This window comes from Lynx canadensis, chromosome A2, assembly GCF_007474595.2.
Source record: "Lynx canadensis isolate LIC74 chromosome A2, mLynCan4.pri.v2, whole genome shotgun sequence".
Lineage (NCBI taxonomy): Eukaryota > Metazoa > Chordata > Mammalia > Carnivora > Felidae > Lynx > Lynx canadensis.
The window spans coordinates 101,009,924-101,028,310 of NC_044304.2; the positions used below are offsets into that span (position 1 = coordinate 101,009,924).

The 18,387-nt window shown below is 39.6% G+C and overlaps 2 protein-coding genes across 3 annotated transcripts in view; both read left to right on the forward strand.

Moving 5' to 3' along the window:
• Nucleotides 1-3,118, forward strand: part of UMAD1 (UBAP1-MVB12-associated (UMA) domain containing 1) — a 268,623-nt gene extending 265,505 nt beyond the window's left edge. Inside the window, exons 5-6 of one of the 2 annotated variants that reach the window (XR_004343294.1) lie at nucleotides 840-1,385; nucleotides 2,066-3,118. Coding sequence is in view for 1 of the 2 variants with exons in the window: in XM_032592418.1 (XP_032448309.1) it covers nucleotides 840-981 (142 nt within the window). In the remaining variant the exon portion in view is untranslated. Of the gene's footprint in view, nucleotides 1-839 lie in introns of both variants that reach the window. The other variant, XM_032592418.1, reaches the window with a different exon arrangement.
• The window catches only part of GLCCI1 (glucocorticoid induced 1), a 148,513-nt gene continuing 132,590 nt past the window's right edge, over nucleotides 2,465-18,387 (forward strand). The window contains exon 1 of the mRNA XM_032592498.2: nucleotides 2,465-2,508. Within this exon, the coding sequence (XP_032448389.1) occupies nucleotides 2,465-2,508 (44 nt within the window). The remainder of the gene's footprint in view (nucleotides 2,509-18,387) is intronic.

Consider the following 18,387-nt stretch of genomic DNA (forward strand, 5'->3'; position numbering starts at 1 on the left):
CATACATAACTTTTTAATGTGCTATAAGAACTTCATCAACACCTTCTTGATTGGGTCTTGAGCACTAATCAGGTCCCTCAGTACTACAAGAGGCTTAAATATCTTGCATCTATCATGAAAAGTAAGTAGGATCATAATGACTAATCACATTAGCATAATTTAAAAATGCAGAACATGAATAGCTTTTTTTCCCCAAAGATTTGTAGTAAAAACTTACAATAAGAGCACAATGATTCATTACGCCATTGGCTTATTTATATTATAACATATTTATGTGCCCAGCAGAATGAAACCATAAAACCACCATTAACGAGTAGAGAAAAGAGGTTTTCAATTGAGTTGCATGAATTCAGGAGGAACATATTAAAACACACACACACACACACACACACACACACACACACACACTTCAAGGAAGAGAAACTGCTATCCTCTTATGTCCTCTTAGGACATTACAATCTAATCTCACTGTAGATCTTTTTTAGTAATATACATTTTGCACTTCCCACTATGAACCAATTTCTGTCCATGAAGCCAGACAGTTAGTTGCAGGTGAAGTCACTTCACATCACAGACATACAGTACTAAGGGAAAATTTATTCTTAGGGGAAAAAGACAACAAAAATAAACCCATCTTTTGGAGAAGCTAGCCCACTTATAAATAGAATATTGCCACCCAAGTGGATATAAATTCACTGACTCCCTCTCAAGACTTCGGGGTGCGTGCTTTTTAAGGACTGAATTGGTCTGCTAACTATGAGCTACTGAGTGCCAGGCACTGAGCACAGTGCTTTGAATACAACTATGAAAAAATGACAACACACTCTTTGCCTTTGTAGGGCTTACCATCTGCTGGAAATCAAAAAAGGAAACAGACTTTCAAATTATAGTATCACGAGTTCAGTCTCAGAGGAATTAATAGCAGGGCAGCCTGGAGGGTGTAATAACAGTGTTAATACCTGGAAGGAGTTCACCAGGTGAAAGGACACAGGGGTGCGGACAGAAGTATCCAGGCAGAAAGGAGCTGTTTATGAAGAATGTTCAAGGAACTGAGAACAGTTCATTACCAAATATTTATTGAATATTTGTGGACTGAATACAGCTAAACCATGGATTACAAGAGAGAAAGTGGTGAAGGATGAAGCCGAAGGGATTCAGGGTCAGATTTATTCACTTCACAGATATTCAGGGGCAAGAGATCAGTGTATGAGACAGTCATGGCATCTGCCTTCAGGAAGCATATAGTTTAGTGGAAGAAACCGATTAAAAAAGAATGAAATGAAGAATGTCCTATTATGATCAATATAATGAAGCAAACAGAGTACCACGAGAACATAATGGGAAGAACCAACTTGATGTGGAACTGAAGCACCGTCTCTGAGGAGGTGAGATTTGAAGAATGAGAAGGGGGTCAGATCTGGAGGGGGTTGGGGTGTTATCTAGACAGTTAACCACGTTGAAAGATTTTCAGTGGGAAGGTGATGCAATCAACTTGCATTTTAGACAAATCTTCTGGCTCCTGCACAGAATCTGTAGATGAGTGAGATAAAGGGGTAGGGAGATTGGTCAGGTGGCTTTTCCAGTAATCTGGGTGAGAGATCATTTCCTACTGCTAGAATATCTTAGTAACAGTGGTATTAGGCAGGGATAACATTAAAATATCTAACGATCAGTTTGGCGTGAGCATGGGCTCATCAGAATGGGTGATGACCTCAGCAATAAGCAGGGTCTGCAGGCCTATCTCTTTGGGGCCCCAGCTGGATGGGCAGGCGGATGTCAGAGGTGGGGCCAGCCCGACTGCAGGGTGGACCCCGCAGGCCTGCCTCCCTTTACAGCCGGTATGGAAGTATTTCAATATTTTAGCAACAGATTTAGTTGTAGCAGCCTAAGAATTAGGTATAGGGAGGCAGGGAAAGTTTCAGGAGACGGTTAGGAAAGAGAAGGCTTATATTTGGGTAATGCATGAAGTGAGCAGTGAGCAAAAGGGAGGAGTTAGGGATTAGGCTTTGGTTTCTGCTTGGGCAACCAGGTAAACTCATTTATTTTTTCAATTGTATTTATTCAGCACTTTACGTGTAAGACACCTGGGTGACTTGAAATGTCAAGTGGGCAATTGGATATGTGAGGAAGGAACTGGGGAAAGATCTGGGCTGAAGAAACAAGTTTGGGAGTTTTCAGCATCAAGACGTCATCTAAAGCTACAGAACGGATGAGGTCCCCAGGGAAAGATTAGTGAGAGAAGCAACAGAAGCCTGGATGGAGCCCTGAGCAGCTCCAGCAGGTAGAGTTTGTGAAGAGGAGAGAAGACTGATTCCTGAGCAGCAGCTGCTGCTGTAGGGGGAAAAAAAACAATTGTGTGAGGTTTCAGGAGCTGAGAGTGTTTCCAGGAGGAGGGAGTGGTTAGCTGTGTTGAAAGCTGTGGAGAGATTAAGACAAGACTAGAGTGTCTACTGGATTTAGCAACATGGGGACCGTTGGTGACCTTGATAAGGACAATTTCGGTGGGTGGTGAGTGCAGAGGTCGTATTACGTAGTACTGAAGGTAGATGAGGGGTGGGAAACTGGGTGTGGGGAGGACAACTTCTTACAGTGATATGGGGCTTCTTTGATTTTATTTATTTATTTATTTATTTATTTATTTATTTATTTATTTATTTATTTATTTATTGGAAAACCTTGAGCAAGTTTAATTGCCAGTAGGGGAGCCAGTAATACATTTTGATATATTCCAGGGGTCAGAAAACTAGGGCTCCTGCCTGTTTGCAAATAAAATTGTGTTGGGACACAACCACTACTATTCATTTATATTGCCTATGACTATTTTTCTGCTATGACAGCTTAGTTTAGTAGCTGTAACAGAGGCCCTATGGCCCACAAAACCCAAAATATTTACTCTCTGACCCCTTATAGAAAAAGTTTGTCAGCCCCTAGATTAAGTATGACATGCTTTAGCCCATTTCATTTCTTCAGGAACCCAAATAACTACATACATGTATAAATACATACATAAATACACACGCCAACAAATTCCCAAGTCAAAAGCACTATAGAACTGAATAATGTATAGAATTGTAAATTCTTCCTGGTCAGTTTAACAATTTATCAACAACAAAAAAAACAAGAGACTTAGCTTTTGCTCCTCTGCTAATAATACACATTTGTTATTGACCATATACACATATTTTAATTTATTACTACATACCTAGTACCAGGTGCTGAGCCTGACACAAGGTAGGCAATCCATAAATAATGGTTGAAGCAAGGAAGGTTGGTTGAACCAATAAATATTGGTGTTGTACAAAAGAATTGCCTGGGATAAGGGGTGGAGGCCCTTTTTTAGATTCAGGCAGTTAGCAGAGGATTCCCTAAGTAAATGATCTTTGGTGGAACCATCCCAGTGAGCTTTCTGGAGGCTGCAAAGAATTACATTCCTCTAGAATTGATCTGGGAAGTGAGGGTGGATGGGTTGGGGAGATCTGGGTTAAAGCTGAAGAGTATCCTTGATGTGAAAATAAAATCACAAAGTGGCACTTTGTAATGTGGCAGCAGGGCAGTCTTGACAGTTCTTTATTTCCTGTGATGAAACAGAAGGAAAGATGAGCTGAATTTACGTAAAGTCCAAGCCAACTTATCCCTCAGGAGCAGGACGAGGAGTTGGAACGTTAAAAGTAGGTTAAAGCAACAAATCAAAAAACAGTTATTTTCTACAAACATTTTGTTTAACTGAGAATAAGTATGTATCAATGGGCCAACCTTTAAACACAGGGAGAAAGCCTTTTTTTTTTTTTTTTTTTTTTTTTGAGCCCAGGACATCGTTCTTGAATAAAGGACACTTACCGCCTATTAACTGAGATTTAAAGTAGGGATGTCTTTAAAGGATAGCGAAAACTTACAGATAAATGAGAAGCGATCTGAGTATAGAATCCTTCTAGATTCTTCCCCACAGTTTTTCACAGCTTTACGTATCATTCACACTTTATGAAGTTTTCAGCTTGTTTTCATAGAAACAGCTCTCTTCTTTGTCTTTATATTTTACCTCTTTAGGTAATATTTAATGAAATTGCATCATTATGATAACAAAAGACAACTGTCACAAACAGATGTAGGAAATAACTGCTTCTCAGGAAACATACAGTTTATATCTGAGTAATCCGCTAACTTTGTTTAGTGTGTGGGAGCATTAGGATACAAAGGGAATAGTGATTCTGGTGAGCCCAGGAAAGGGAGGAAAGTTAAGAGTGTTTCTCTGTGAGGGTGTTGCAAGCATGTTATGGGGCCCCAGCTGGTGCTCCTTGAGTCACTGACAAGCTGCCAGCATGGCTGGGTCCCCTGAATATTGACTCAAGGCAGCTGTCCCAAGTCATCACACTCTAGGGATCATAGAGTATTGTGTGTTGGAAAGCACACATTAAACACTTGCTTTAGCTTCTTCTGGAATGTATGCAGAATAATAGAGGACTCCTCCCAACAGTGCAACTTCCAGAGGGTTACAACTGATGAGAAACTGGCCTTATATATCCCATGGCAGATTTAGCTTTGTAAGGCAGATTTAAAATTCTCAATATGCTGAATCTAGACAGAGACAGTAAAATCTCAGTAAGCATATTCTAGCAGCATGTCACCTGGTAACTAACAAAGAACGCCCAGAGATCACTGAACAAGATAAAGGTTAAGAATCAAAGCAGCGCTTAATATACTACTGTGAATTGAGATTGGGGAGCCTTCTATTCTTCAGCAAATGCCTACCCAGCTTTATAACTTATTTTATGCTAAATTGTATGGAGAAAAAAATTAGCCTATTCTCTACTGTCAATACTTTGAAACGTATTTCCAATAGTTCGGAAATGTGGAAAATAAGACTGCCCAATGAGAGTTAACTGTGAAATCAAGAATATCATTGGTCAAATATAGAAATGCAGTTTCTCAAGAAAAAGGACAGACTCTCTCTAACACAAAATCTTTTATAATACTAAATTTTCTATAAAGACAATTAATTGTAGAACTTGAAGAGGCCTACAAGGTCCAAATGCCTTTTTGACAGATATAAAGACTCAGAAAGGTTACATGATTTGTTCAAGGACCTAAGGCCAGTTATGAGCTAATGCAACCTACAACTCAGGTCTCCTAGGTCCTAGACTATTGTTTTTCTCATTATAACACCCTTCTTCTAGATGGGATTTTCTGATAAATTGAAGTCACTCTATCCTTAGTGATCTGGTTACTATAGCTGGTAACAAATCGTCCTGTAACTCAATGATGTAAAACAACCATCTGTGATGCTCACTGAGTCTGTGGATCACAGATTCAGACAGGGCACCGTGGGGATGGCTTGGGACCACAATCATCTGGAGACTCACTCACTCACATGTCTGCTGATCAATGGTGGCTATCCCTGGGTCCTCAACTGGGGCTGTGGGCCAGAACCCCAAAAGCAACCTCTCCATATAGCCTGAGCCTCCTCACGACACAGTGACTGGCTTCTAAAGATGGACATCTTGAGACAGAGAGAACCAGGTAGAGGCCATATTGCCATTGATGACTCAGCTTGCAAGTCACGCAAATAGACTTCACCTCTTGATGAGAAGTGGCAAAGTCCTGGAACAGCGTGTAGGACCAGAGACATTGCTGTGGCCCCTTCCGGAAATTACAATCTGCTACAATTAGAATTAAAGGCATTCTTTACCAGAAGAAAACTGGAGGGAGGAAAGAAGCTGCAGAAGAACAACTAACAAATCACACCTGAAGGCTGAATGTGCCCGCTCCCATTTCTCTCCCTCTGGGGAACTTTGCAATCTGTGCTTACTGCAAATTGCACAGGAATAAAGCATTTTAACTCAACATGATTGAAGCTTTTATTTCACTTAAATGTCTAGTTAGGTATGTTGGAAAGTCTGTTTATAGGATGTATCCCTAGCGTAAAAGCCTTCAGAATGAGGAAAAGGGGAGAAATTGTTTTAATTGAAGAAATTATTTTTTAAAAATAGATCATGTGCTAGACTATAAAGAAAACACCAATAAATCTCCTAGAGTGCCATGAGCACAGACATATTCTCTGACCACAGAACAATAAAACTACAAATTAGGACCAAACATTTAAGCAAAAATTTCCCACCCACTTGGAAATTGAAAAATACTCTTCTATAGATCTCTTGGGCATAAAAGGGGAAATGTGATTGCAATTATAGAATATTTAGAAAATAAGAGTAATGAAAATACCACAAATAAAAACTCATGGGATAAGGCTAAAAAGCTCTATTTAAGAGGCATACACATCTGTAAGGAATGGATAATGGCACCAGCGTTAGAAGCAATGACTGGGGCTCCACGTGTGAGGCACTGTTCTAGGAGTGTTCCATGTATCAACTCATTTAATTCACACAACATATAGGTAGATACTATTATTTTTGTTCTCATTTCACAGAGGAAGAAATCAAAACACAGAAGGGATTAGCGATGTGAGCATGATCATGTGACCAGCTCCTATCATATCCTAGGATATGGGGTTTCAGGCACTGGGATTACAACAGTGATGTAGATAGGCAAAGTCAATGCTCTCTTACAGGTCCTCAATACTGCTGAGCAGGAGTGGGAGTTCTGGCTCCCCAGAGGGCCTCCACTCACACCTTTGTGGCTAGAAGGGGCAGAAGTGCCCCATTACTGCTGGGTGGTGGTTGAAAGCCCTGATGTTCTATGAGGTCTTCTCTGACGGCACCCTGTGAGGGAGGGAAAGAAGGCTTTGCTAATGCCAGGTAGGGATGGAAGTCCAGGCCCCCCATGTGGTGCCTGCTGGCCCTGGGGGAGGAGAGAGAGGGGGAAGTGTGGGGATGAAATCCCAGCTCTCTATTTATTCTTCTCTGATGCCCCCTTGGCAGATGTTGAGGTGCCTTGGTACAGCCTTGTTGAGGACTAAAGTCTAGGTTTCCCACTAGGACTTTACTGGCATGAGTAGGATTGGGGCCACAGTTTTTTCTGTGGGTTTCGGCTGGGGTAGAGCACTTCAGATAATTTAAAAGTTTCCTATTTTGCTAGGCTGACACTTTTCCTGGTTGTTCAGCTAAACAGAACAGGCTTTTGTTGGGGCTTTCTCCATATGCCTGCTGGTGTTTGTGGGCTGCCAGCTTCTTCAGCCCTAAGTCTGGGATGTGTGAGGTAGGCAAGCAAACATAGGGAACTAACCACTGTGTCCCAGAAAGCTTAGCTGGCCTGTTTTCCTCTCGTTAACTTTCAGTATTTTTCTTACACATACACATAATGTCCAAGGGTTTTAGTTTTACTTAGATGGAGGAATAAGGAAGAGTATATCAACTTCATCTTCTCAGAAGAGGAAGGCTCCTGTTTTGTGTTAAGAAAAAAAACAAAACATAACAAAGAAACCTGACAGCATGGGCCCATTCTTAGAGCAGGAAGAAAAGCAGAATGACAGGGAATCACTGATAGTGTTGGGCAGAGGGCAGAAGAAGGGGCAGAATCCCTTGCACATGTGCACAGGTGGCCTTAGATATGAACATGGATAGTTCATCCAGTCACAAGAGGGAAAGCTGAGAATATGTTACAAGTGTAGGAAGTTTGGTGGGTTTGTCAGTAGATGGATGAGGAGGCTCTCTGGTGTGTTAGATTCCATTACTTCAATGAAATAAGAAGGGAAGCCATCGACAGAGAAGGAGGTGGGGTCAGGGAAGCCTAGGGTCCGCAGAGAAGTTGCTTTGAAGGGTGATAGAGTGAGCTGACTAGAGAAATACAGTAGAATTGCTAAGCACACTGAAGCCACATAAATTTGGAAGGAAACCACTTGGCATAGTTACTTGTTTTCCTCCAGAACTAGGTACAGAGTAGGAACACAGATGTTGGTTTAATCAATAACTGTTGCCATATCAGATGTTAGAAGGGGAAAAAAACAAGGACGTGGACAGTGTGTATAAGGGAGTAATTATGATGAGGGACCATGACATGGCACAACTCTGGAGGACACCATTTACACTGTATTTTGCAACACAGGGACCCTGCATAGATTCTAATCTGAATGAGGATGAACCCAAGAAAATGGACAGAAAACATTTGGTGGTGAATGGATTGGATTTCTAATGGGGTTGAATAATTGTTCATGTGGGATGGATAAATTAGAGGCACTCAAAGACCAGAGATGATGGCCATAGAGAAGATATTTGAAACTGAGATTGAGGAAGTGAAACAGATATTAGAAGTGAAAAAGATGTAGGGTATGTAAGAATATAGCTGAAGTGGAGTGGATGGAAGGCTACTGGCAAACTAGATGTCCTTAACAACCTTCCTATTGACAATAGATAAAAACAATAATGAATAAAATGTAGAAATATATTTTTAAATGCATTAATGACAGTAACAAGATACGGCCAACATGAATTCAAAGCAAGGCCCTAGTAAGATGATTCAGGCACTGATGCTTGCTTTTGCATTAAGGACTTTTGACAGATCACGGGTTCTTGAGTTCCAGTGTTCACAGCCTTGCAAGATATGGATGATGGGTGACAAAGTCCATGTCCAGCCAAAAGAAGGCAATCTCAAAGACAGACATCCTACATAAAGCTCAAAAGGGTACACTAGAAATAAAATTGCCCCCATTCCAAACAACAAGGACATTTGCTCATCCTAAAATTTTGCCCTGGGTAAAGGGGAAGGAAAATCTTACCTAAACGTTCATTAGTAAAAGCTAGCTTTTATTGTGAGTTTTGATGTCTGAGTTGCACTACCTGGGTGGTCTGGAAAAACTTCAGGCTGAGAATTTAGTTTAAAATGGTCCTCCTTCAGTAGCACTGGGAGATAGGTACCAGGATATTCATAGTAGCATACTTGAAACAGCAAAAACTGGAAATAATCAAACTAGGCACAAACAGTAGGATGGATTAAAAATTATGATATATTCATAAATTGAATACTATGCAGCAATAAAAAATGAATAAAATTGTAGTTATTTGCAACAACATGAGTGAATCTCAGGAACATGTTATTGAGTTGAAAAAGCAAGTCGCAAATATCCATACAGTAAAATTCCAATTTTATGAAAGTTAAAGAAAAACATACAAAATTGCATATTATATGTTCATTTACATATGTACATGTGTAAAACAGAAATAAAAATAAAGGGAATGATGAGGAAGGATGGGGTTGGAGAGGGACACATAGGGGTCTAAATGTTCTAGGTCTTAAACAGAACCGGGCGCATACAAGTAAGTGATCATGGTATTGTTACTTTTTTATCCTTAAACGTGTATTTGACAAATCTCCTTTGCATATATTCAATATTTAATAAAAATAAAATTTCAAGGCTCTGTGGAATTGAGGAGGTAAAAGAGGTGTATCACAGCATGATTTCACGCTGGAAAGTTTGAAACAGCAAAGGTCTCCAATCAGAGTCTGGTTAAATAAATTAAATTAAGGTACATCTATATAACAGAAAAGAATGAAGCAATGAAGAATAAGTTAGAAGTGCACATACTAATAAAAGAAGATGTTCTTTGTGTAGCAGGTGAAAGAAGTTACTAAAAAATATAGTATTTCATTTGAATAAGAAACATAAAAATACTCATGCATAAGAATATAAGGACTGTGCACCAAAAAGTTATTAGTGTTGGGATCTGGGTGTTGGCTGTTAGGATTGTGTAGGAGGGTTTTTTTTTTATTATTATTATTATTTTCTTGATTTCTCTTATATTTTCTACCAGAAGTACATGTTATTCTCATACCAAAAAACATTTTTTTTAAAAGTCAGAGAAAGAATAACAAAGCACATCTAAGAAACATCAGAAAGAAGAATGTAAATATGTAATACAGTATTTGGAAATGACCTTCACAAAATACACGTTATTTAAAGACAATGACTATACTTGTCTTAGAGTTAAAAAATTAGATTTGAAGATGAATGGATTTATCTATCTATCAAGTTTCTGGCTATAAGACTAAAAGATTTAAATTCTTCCCAACTGATGTTTATAGGATTAAAGCAATCCCCAACAGTTCTTATCACACACACACACACACACACACACACACACATTTTTTGTAACTAGATTATGGTGACAGAAGTTACTTAGATTTATTGTGATGGTCATTTCATGGTATGTACCAATCTGGAATCATTATGTTGTATACCTGAAACTAATAACATTATAGGTCAATTATAAGTCAATAAGAAAATAAATTAAAAAAATCCCAAACAGGGTCGCCTGGGTGGCTCTGTCAGTTAAGCGTCCGACTTTGGCTCAGGTCATGATCTCACGGTTCGTGGGTTTGCCCCACGTCCGGCTCTGCACTGACAGCTCAGAGGCTGGAGCCTGCTTCAGATTCTGTGTCTTCCTCTCTCTCTGCCCCTCCCCCACTTGTAGTCTCTCTTTCTCTCCTCTCTCTCTCCCTCAAAAATATATAAATATTAAAAAAATTTTAATAAAAAAATAAAAATCCCAAACAAAAATCTCAATGACATTTTTAAATTAATAAAATGGTTCTAAGTTCATCTAGAAGAGTAAAAAGTTCTATTGATAGAATTCTGGAAATTAAGAATTATAGGGTTAGGCTTGTTCTAATGGATGCTAAAATAAATGATGAAGTGACAGCCATTGAACCAATACAAATGCAAAAAGGAAATTCTTAAACATCTAGTAGAAGGTGCTCAAATATCTCTTCATGCTTTTAAAAACAGTGTATGATGAAGGAAATAACGGTTAGAGAAAGTGACGAACTATTTAATAAATGGTGCTGGAATAATGGCTAAGGGAGGGTAGTTGATTTTTCATCTTAAAATGTATTCTAAAATAAATTTGACCATATTTTTATGTATCTAAAATAAATTCTAGATAAGTTAATGTAAAACACTTAAAGAATTGTGAAGAAGGGAACACAGAAAATATGTAACACATTCACAACAGTGTCAGTCACTAAATCCAGTGACTTTGCAGGACCAATTGATAGCCTTGACTACCAACCCTCTTTTCCTTTCCTCTGTTTCCTTTGGCTTCCATGCATACATTGCCCTGATTTTTCTCCTACCACTTTGGCCACTACTTCTCCAATTCCTTTGCAGGATTAGCCTCCTCTGGAGACCATTGTATGTTTGAGTTCTTCAGGGCCCATTCCTTCTCTACCGTCTCCTAAGGTATTTGCACTCATACCCATGGCTCCAATTACAACCTCTACCCAGGCAACTCAAATTTACCTCTAGTCCAACCATTTCTTGCTTATTAGTCAGGATTCCTGAAAGAAAAAGGTGGCACACTCAAAATAGGTATTTAAGGAGATTTCAGTTAAAAGATAATTTATAAAAAATTTGGGGAAAGCAACAGAGGATAGTGGTACAGTATCTCAGGAAGCTATTACTGCCTTAAGCCTAAAGAAACAAGGAGGTAGAAATTATTACCTGATGAGAGAGAGGAGGGAGGGAGAGAGGGAGGGAGGGAGGGAGAGAGAGAGAAGAGGAAGAAATGGGAGGAAGAAGGGCAGGAAAAGGAGGTGGCAAAAAAGGAATGTTTGAAGGAAACAGGGTAGAAGGGGGGGGGAGGAAAGGGGGCAGGAGAGGTAGAGAGAATGCAGGATGTAGATAATAAGGAATAAATATTCAGCTTTCACTCTCTTCCTTCAATCTTCTGCCTGTACCTCCTATTTGCTGAACCCATGTGGAAGCCGGAGATCCTGGGAGCCAGGTACTGGGGATATATGAAATTGTGATATATTCCATACAGCTCAGTCTCTTTGGACAGAGAATAGAGAAGGGTAGAGAGTGGCTCTAAATGGACAAACAGAAGACATCTACCTAAATATTCACCTCCCATTTAGCTTCTTCTCTAGGACATCCTAAGGGTATTTCAAATTCAACACGTCCAAAATTGAACACATAAACTGCTCATGCACACACTCACCTCTCAGACACCAAACTAAAAACAACAACAACAGCAACAAAAACTGGTCCTGTTTCAGTGTTTTCTATGTCATCAAGTCGTATCAAGGTCAGATCTATAGTTTCATAGCTGTGTAGGAATGGATTGGAGTGGGGCAAGGGTGGGTGCAAACAGATCACTGATGTAGCTGTTTCATTAGTCTAGGCAGAAGTGATGATAAAACGGGCTAAGAAAGTGTTGGTAATGATGGAGGGAAGTGCATGGATTAAAGTGAACAGACTGAAGAGATATTTAGAAGACAAAATTCATAGGACTTGGTATTGGATTAGATGTTGGAAGTAAGGGGAATGTGATTGTCATAGATGACACCTTCAATGATTTCCTACAGATTTTAGGAAGAAGGAACAACTACTTAACATGGACTTATTGGCCCTGCATGGTCAGGATCCCCCACCCCTCACTCTCTGACCCCCATTCTTCATCTTCTCCCAGGCCTCTCTCAAGACGTAGGCTCTACCACATTCTTTCAATCCTTCATATTTTTTGTGCTTGCTGCTGAGCAGGACTTTTGCATCTGCTATTTCCACTGCCTATAATGTTCTCACCTAACTACCCAACTTCTCTACCATTTATAGCTCAATCACCACTTCCCCCAGGGAAGCTTCCACTGACTTCCCCAAATAGATCTAATCTTTCTATTAAAGTTCTCTTATATTTTGTCTTTCCCTTTGTAGGGTCTACCTATTAACAGTTTATACTCATATGTGTGGCTTTTCAGTTAATGTCTAACCTACTTTTAATGCCCTACTAGGATATAAATTCCATAAGGGGGTGCCTCGGTGGCTCAGTTGGCTGAGCATCCATCTCTTAATTTTGGGTCTGGTCGTGATCCCAGGTCATGGGATTGAGGCCTGCATCAGCCTCCACACTAAGTGTGGAGCCTGCTTGGGATCCCCCCCCCCACTCTTTCTCTCTCACTGTCTCTCCTTCTGCCCCTCTCCAATGCTCATGCTCTTTCTCTCTCAAAAATAAAAACAAAAAAACAACTCCATAAGGATAGAGACTGTCTTTATTGGCTCCTTTATATAGTCTTATTGTCTCTCATTGTGTCTGACACCTTGTAGTTTTCACATATACATTCTTGAATGAATGAATGAATGAATGAATGAATGTGAAAACAATGGAATACATCACAAAGAAATACACTGATGGATTTAATAAATTTAAATTATAATATTCCCTACATTAAATAAGAACAAATGATAAGTGAGAAATGAGACATGTTAATAATATAAAGAGTATAACCTCAGTAGAGTTCTTGCCACACCAAAAATAAAAGTACAATAAGAACTGACAAAAACAAAACAAAATTTAAAAATGCCACGGAATAGAAAGGATTATGACAACTTCTTACTGGAAAAATCAAAACACCAAATCATACTGACCTAAATAACAGAGAAATGTATTATTTCATGTAACTAGAAGGACAGGATGGCTTCTCTCAGGATCGTGAGATGGTACCTAGCAACTCCTGGGGGCAACATGCTTTCTTGTTCACATCTATCAGAAAAGCAATGGAGCTGCTTTTCTAGCAATGAAATCCAAGCCCTTCTCTTCAGCCTTATTGAGTCAATTTAGGACCATGCTGAATCAACTTTGCTGTCAGAGGAATGCCACGTTCTAATTTTGAGCCATTCACTAACTAGCAAGAGAAATTGGATTACCATGCTTGGTTTATTTTAATCAGGACCCATTCCTGGCACTGGGGTCCATTCCAGAAACCACACTGTTGTTGAGTCAAAGAAAATGTCCACTCATATTGGCCACAATCATAAGAGAGAAATGGTCAACCTGAGTAAGGAAGATACAAGTAAATAAAGATAGCAGCAAGGCATCATTGTTCAACTCTAAAATTTAAAGTTTGTTTGCTTTTTAAAAGTTATATTAGTCATTAAAAATGGGTTATAAATTGATTTAACCTTTCTGGAGGGCAATATGGCAATCTACAAAAAACATTTAAAACAACAAATTTGGGAATGTATATGTGTATGGAGAAATAAAGAAACACAGAAATGCTCTTGTGGTTGTCACTGGCTGGTAAATTTATGGGTGATTTTTATTTTCTTTTAAACACTTTCCAAGTATTATTTAACAAGCCTAATTTCATTTGTTTAAACACAAAGAACAAGAAGTAACCTGTTATTTCAGGACATGGCTAACTTTCCATCAGAAAAATCCTCTGGGAGCTTAAGTACTAGTAGAAAAAGTAGTTTCAGGGATTCATTTGCTTTCTTAAGATGATGAAAAGAAAGTAGCAATCTGTCTGAATCAAAGATTCTGAGTTATGGGATCCTCCACTTTTGGAGTTCTAACTTAGTCTAATTGGCCTAGAATCCAGGGGGGAAAAAGGTAAAGAATAAAATCCTGCAGAAAGATACGTAGTTACAACTGAACATTTAGCATAAAGCTTGTCCTTCTAATTCATCCTCTAACTCAACTCCGCAGGCCCTTGCCTATTGGCTCTAGTGAGTAAACAGTTGAGGCCACATGACCAGACTTAGCTTGATTTAATGTCACTTTCAATGAGGAGAATAGGCTGGACGTTTTTTTAAAATAGGAGTTTAAGAAAACATCTGAATTCACTTTTAAGAGTCTGAACACCTAGGATAAAGGAATATGTATATTACTGAACTGGGATTTCCAACAGATATTTAACCCAAGGTAAGGATATTAATTACATCAGTTTTATTCTGTGATGATGCTTTTTCCATATTTAATCTGATAATTTCCCCCATTTATTCTCTGACCACTTCCTTAATTTTCTTCCTGCCTCTACCACCACCTCTCCAAGTAACCTTGGACAAGTCATTTAACCTTTGCCGTAGCTTTTCTGAAACAGGCCTCTGTCTTGGATCTCCCTCTGTCTAAACATCTCTAAAGCTACACTGAAGCAAAAGATCAGCATAATCTCTCTATGAATTTAGGATTGCCCTTAAACTAATGAGAGAGTATTGTATTTTACACAGGGAAAGGGAATATGCCAGCAACATATTCTACCCCATCAGTCCCCCAGGAGTTATGGTGAGCCAGTAGCTCAGCCTCTGCCTAAATTGGCCATGAACAGACAAGCAAGGGCAGCAGAAAGGCAGGAAATGGGGTTAGGTTGATTTCCATCTATTAGCAGCAGCTTAAACTGGCGTGCTGGGCAGCTCTGTCTCCCATTGGCTACAGCTGCTAAGAGCAGCAGGATGAGGGTTGACCTATATCTGTCGGGTGTAAGTCAAACCCTGAATCTGTAGCAAACTTCAGTGTTCCAGAACGCCAAGTTTCACTTACGCCCAACCACATACAATATTTTTATCAGGAACTGTGATACACTCCACCTGCGAAGAACTTACAGCTGTGGGTCCCCCTCCCGCCCCCGCAAAGATTCTTTCGCTTTGTTTCTCACTGCCTCGCCCTCCTGTCATCCTCTTACCATTTTTGTCCTTCTGTGTCATCCTCTGGCTGAGAGGGGTTGTTATGGTCACAGCTGTACTCCTTCTAGCAATCACAGTGACACCAGCCCTTCTCTGCCTACCCCAGTTTCCATCTGACCAACCTGTGCCCATACCTTGCCATTGCAGTTGTCACCCCAGATTGCCGCTGCTTCAAGCGCACATTTACCCTTCTGGGCCACCAAGAGTTTCAGAATGTGTCAGTTGCTAATATAACTGCAGCTGTGGCCAGAAATATAGCATAAACAACATTCAGAACATGGGTCCTCAAGTTCCTACACAGTAAATATTTCTTACTAGTTTTTGAAGGCCAAATCACTTTTTTTTTTTTTTTACAGAGTTTAATTATTTGGACATTTATTTTCCTAGTTTAGGGAATAAACTACTTGAACTTTTCATTTATGCAGCTACCATCCAAATTTAGCAAAGCTCCTTTCCTTTTGTGTCTCAGTAGGTGTACACAGTTTTGGGGCTCAATCCATATGTGTAGGTATTTACGTGCACTGACATCACGATGCGGAACCACCTAATCAGTTCTGCCTTCACACTAAAGCATCAGTACACTGTGGACTTCGATTTAGAATGCAGAAACTGCTCTCTGTTGCCTATTATTTCTTCACTCAAGCCCTGTAGTAACAGAAAAGAAGCCCAGGTGATGGAAAATTATTCTAGCAACTCAGGTCCCCAAGCACATAAGCCACATCGTAGTAATTTGAGATGGAAAAGACCTATTAGGTCATCCCACTGATCCTCCGAGGGCATGTGGTGGTTTTTCCCCTCTCCAATATGCTGATCTACTTTTTAGTGCCTTTTCCAATTGTAAATGGCAAAAGTGATGGGGCTTCCACACTTCCCAGGGGACAGGGCAGCACAGTCTCTAATAGATCTCTCCATTAAGGCATGAGACTTGCTCAGCAGCCTAAATCATCTTTGTTTTGACTTTCATTTCCATCATTCCTCCTCCTGTCCCCTTGGACCACACTAAATAATTTCTCTCCATGCCTGCTATTTACACTCTCCAAGTACTTGGGGCTGATGAGCCAGTCCCTGTTAGTTAGAGCTGGTGGTTATGCTGGAGACTGGTCTCTTTCATCTTCCTCTGAAGGCAGTCCCTTCAGGCTTATAAATCATATTGGTTGCTCTTCGATGAATGCCCCTCAGTTTCTCAATAATTTGCCTCATTTCTTTCCCACTCACACTGGTCAGGAAAATCCCCTTTGTATGTCTCTGTTGCCACAAAAGAAGATGATGATGGAGGTAGGATCTGTTTACAGAAAACCTAACAGATCTCTTCAGCCACCAGACATCTGCCTACCCCCAGGATACTGAAGTCATCTAGTTCTTATCATCAACTCTCTTACTTTACTTGGGGTGCGGGACTATTGTGTTCATGTGACAGAAGTGTGTATATAGAGACAGGAAGAGTTGATCTGTATTCCATCCAGCCAGCTTTCTATGTGATGTATTTAGTTAATGCCCATTAGCTGTTTAAATCCTAGCTCTTTGCCCATCTCAATTCCCAGTTGGAAGAGCTTTCCTGAGTGTCTTCAAGAGAATGTTAACCTCCTCCTTTCCATGAATAGCTCCACATTTACTGATATTAAAGTGCATGACATCAGCAACATCAGACACCTTTACTGGAGGGGAGTCCCTTTGCTATGAGAGAGGCAGAATAGACCCTTCAACAAGTGTGAATGCCACTGAAAACCAGGAAGTTTTGGAAGTGGCATTTGTAATGCTACGGTCAACAGTGTTCAGCCTGTCCCCTCTCTACCTCTCCAGTTAAGGGTTACCGTGAGTGCTACAGCACCAAATTTAATAAGGTCTTTCCTAATGTGCTCAATGCTCATATTTATGCAATCATAATATCCACCATAGTGCTTTACAAACTTAATAAAAAATATTTATTCATTTTGAGAGAAAGAGCAGGAGAGTGGCAGAGAGAGAGAGAGGGAGAGAGAGACTCCCAGCTAGACTCCTCACTGTCAGCACAGAGCCAGATTCAGGGCTAGAACCCACAAACCATAAGATCCTGACCTGATCCAAAATCAAGACTTGGTTGCTCAACCTACAGAGCCACCCAGGTGCCCCACAACCTATTTTCCTATAACTACACCAACCTTTTAAATAGTCACAACCACCTTTCGAGGAAGGAATTCTCTTGTTTTTACCAGGGAGGAAACGGGCTTAGAGAGGTTCCATTGCCCAGTTTCACAAATATTTCATCAAATCTCCTTTCCACTCCTTTTTGGTCCTCCCTCTGAAATCATTACAAGGAATGCTCTCTGGGCAATATGTGAAGAGGTGCTAACTCTGTGCAGATTCCTAAAGTCACCAAAATACTGCCCATTGCATAATGTTTTCCTGTGTGCTTAGTTGGCAAAAATAGAGTAACCAGACATCATTCAGTTTGATGGAGTCCCATAATTTATCAATAGGATAATTCACTCATTCTTTGATGACAGAAAGAGTATATTAAAATTTATAAGACATAGTCTGCTATCTCTTTCTAAAGAATAATGTAATGTTATTAGGCATGAACTAAAAGTGAGCTTATCTCTTCAAATACCAGTTCAGACCTTAGGAGGATCTGTTTTTCTTGCAAAGCTGATAAAACATACACCTAAGATAAAGGAGAAAAGAACTACATGTCAACAAAATGTTAATAACACAATTTGAGAAAACAAAGGACCTGAACCATACTGTTTTTGAGTAATATAAAAAGCAGAGATATAATTTTCTACTCAATATGTGGTAAAAGGGGCACAGCATCCTATAATTGTGCTAACAGCTAATCGAAAAAGGATATTTATTGCATCATTTATTTTCAAACAGTGATTATCAATACATTTAATTTGGCACAAATGTGGTTATAGTAGGATAAAGACCTCTACTGAAGGGATTTTATGCATTAAAGTTGCTTCCAAATAAAACTATTCAGAGCCAGCATTTTAAAAAATCGAGATCAAGAAATTTATCTTTTTTAAAAATATAATTTATTGTCAAGTTAGCTAACATACAGTGTA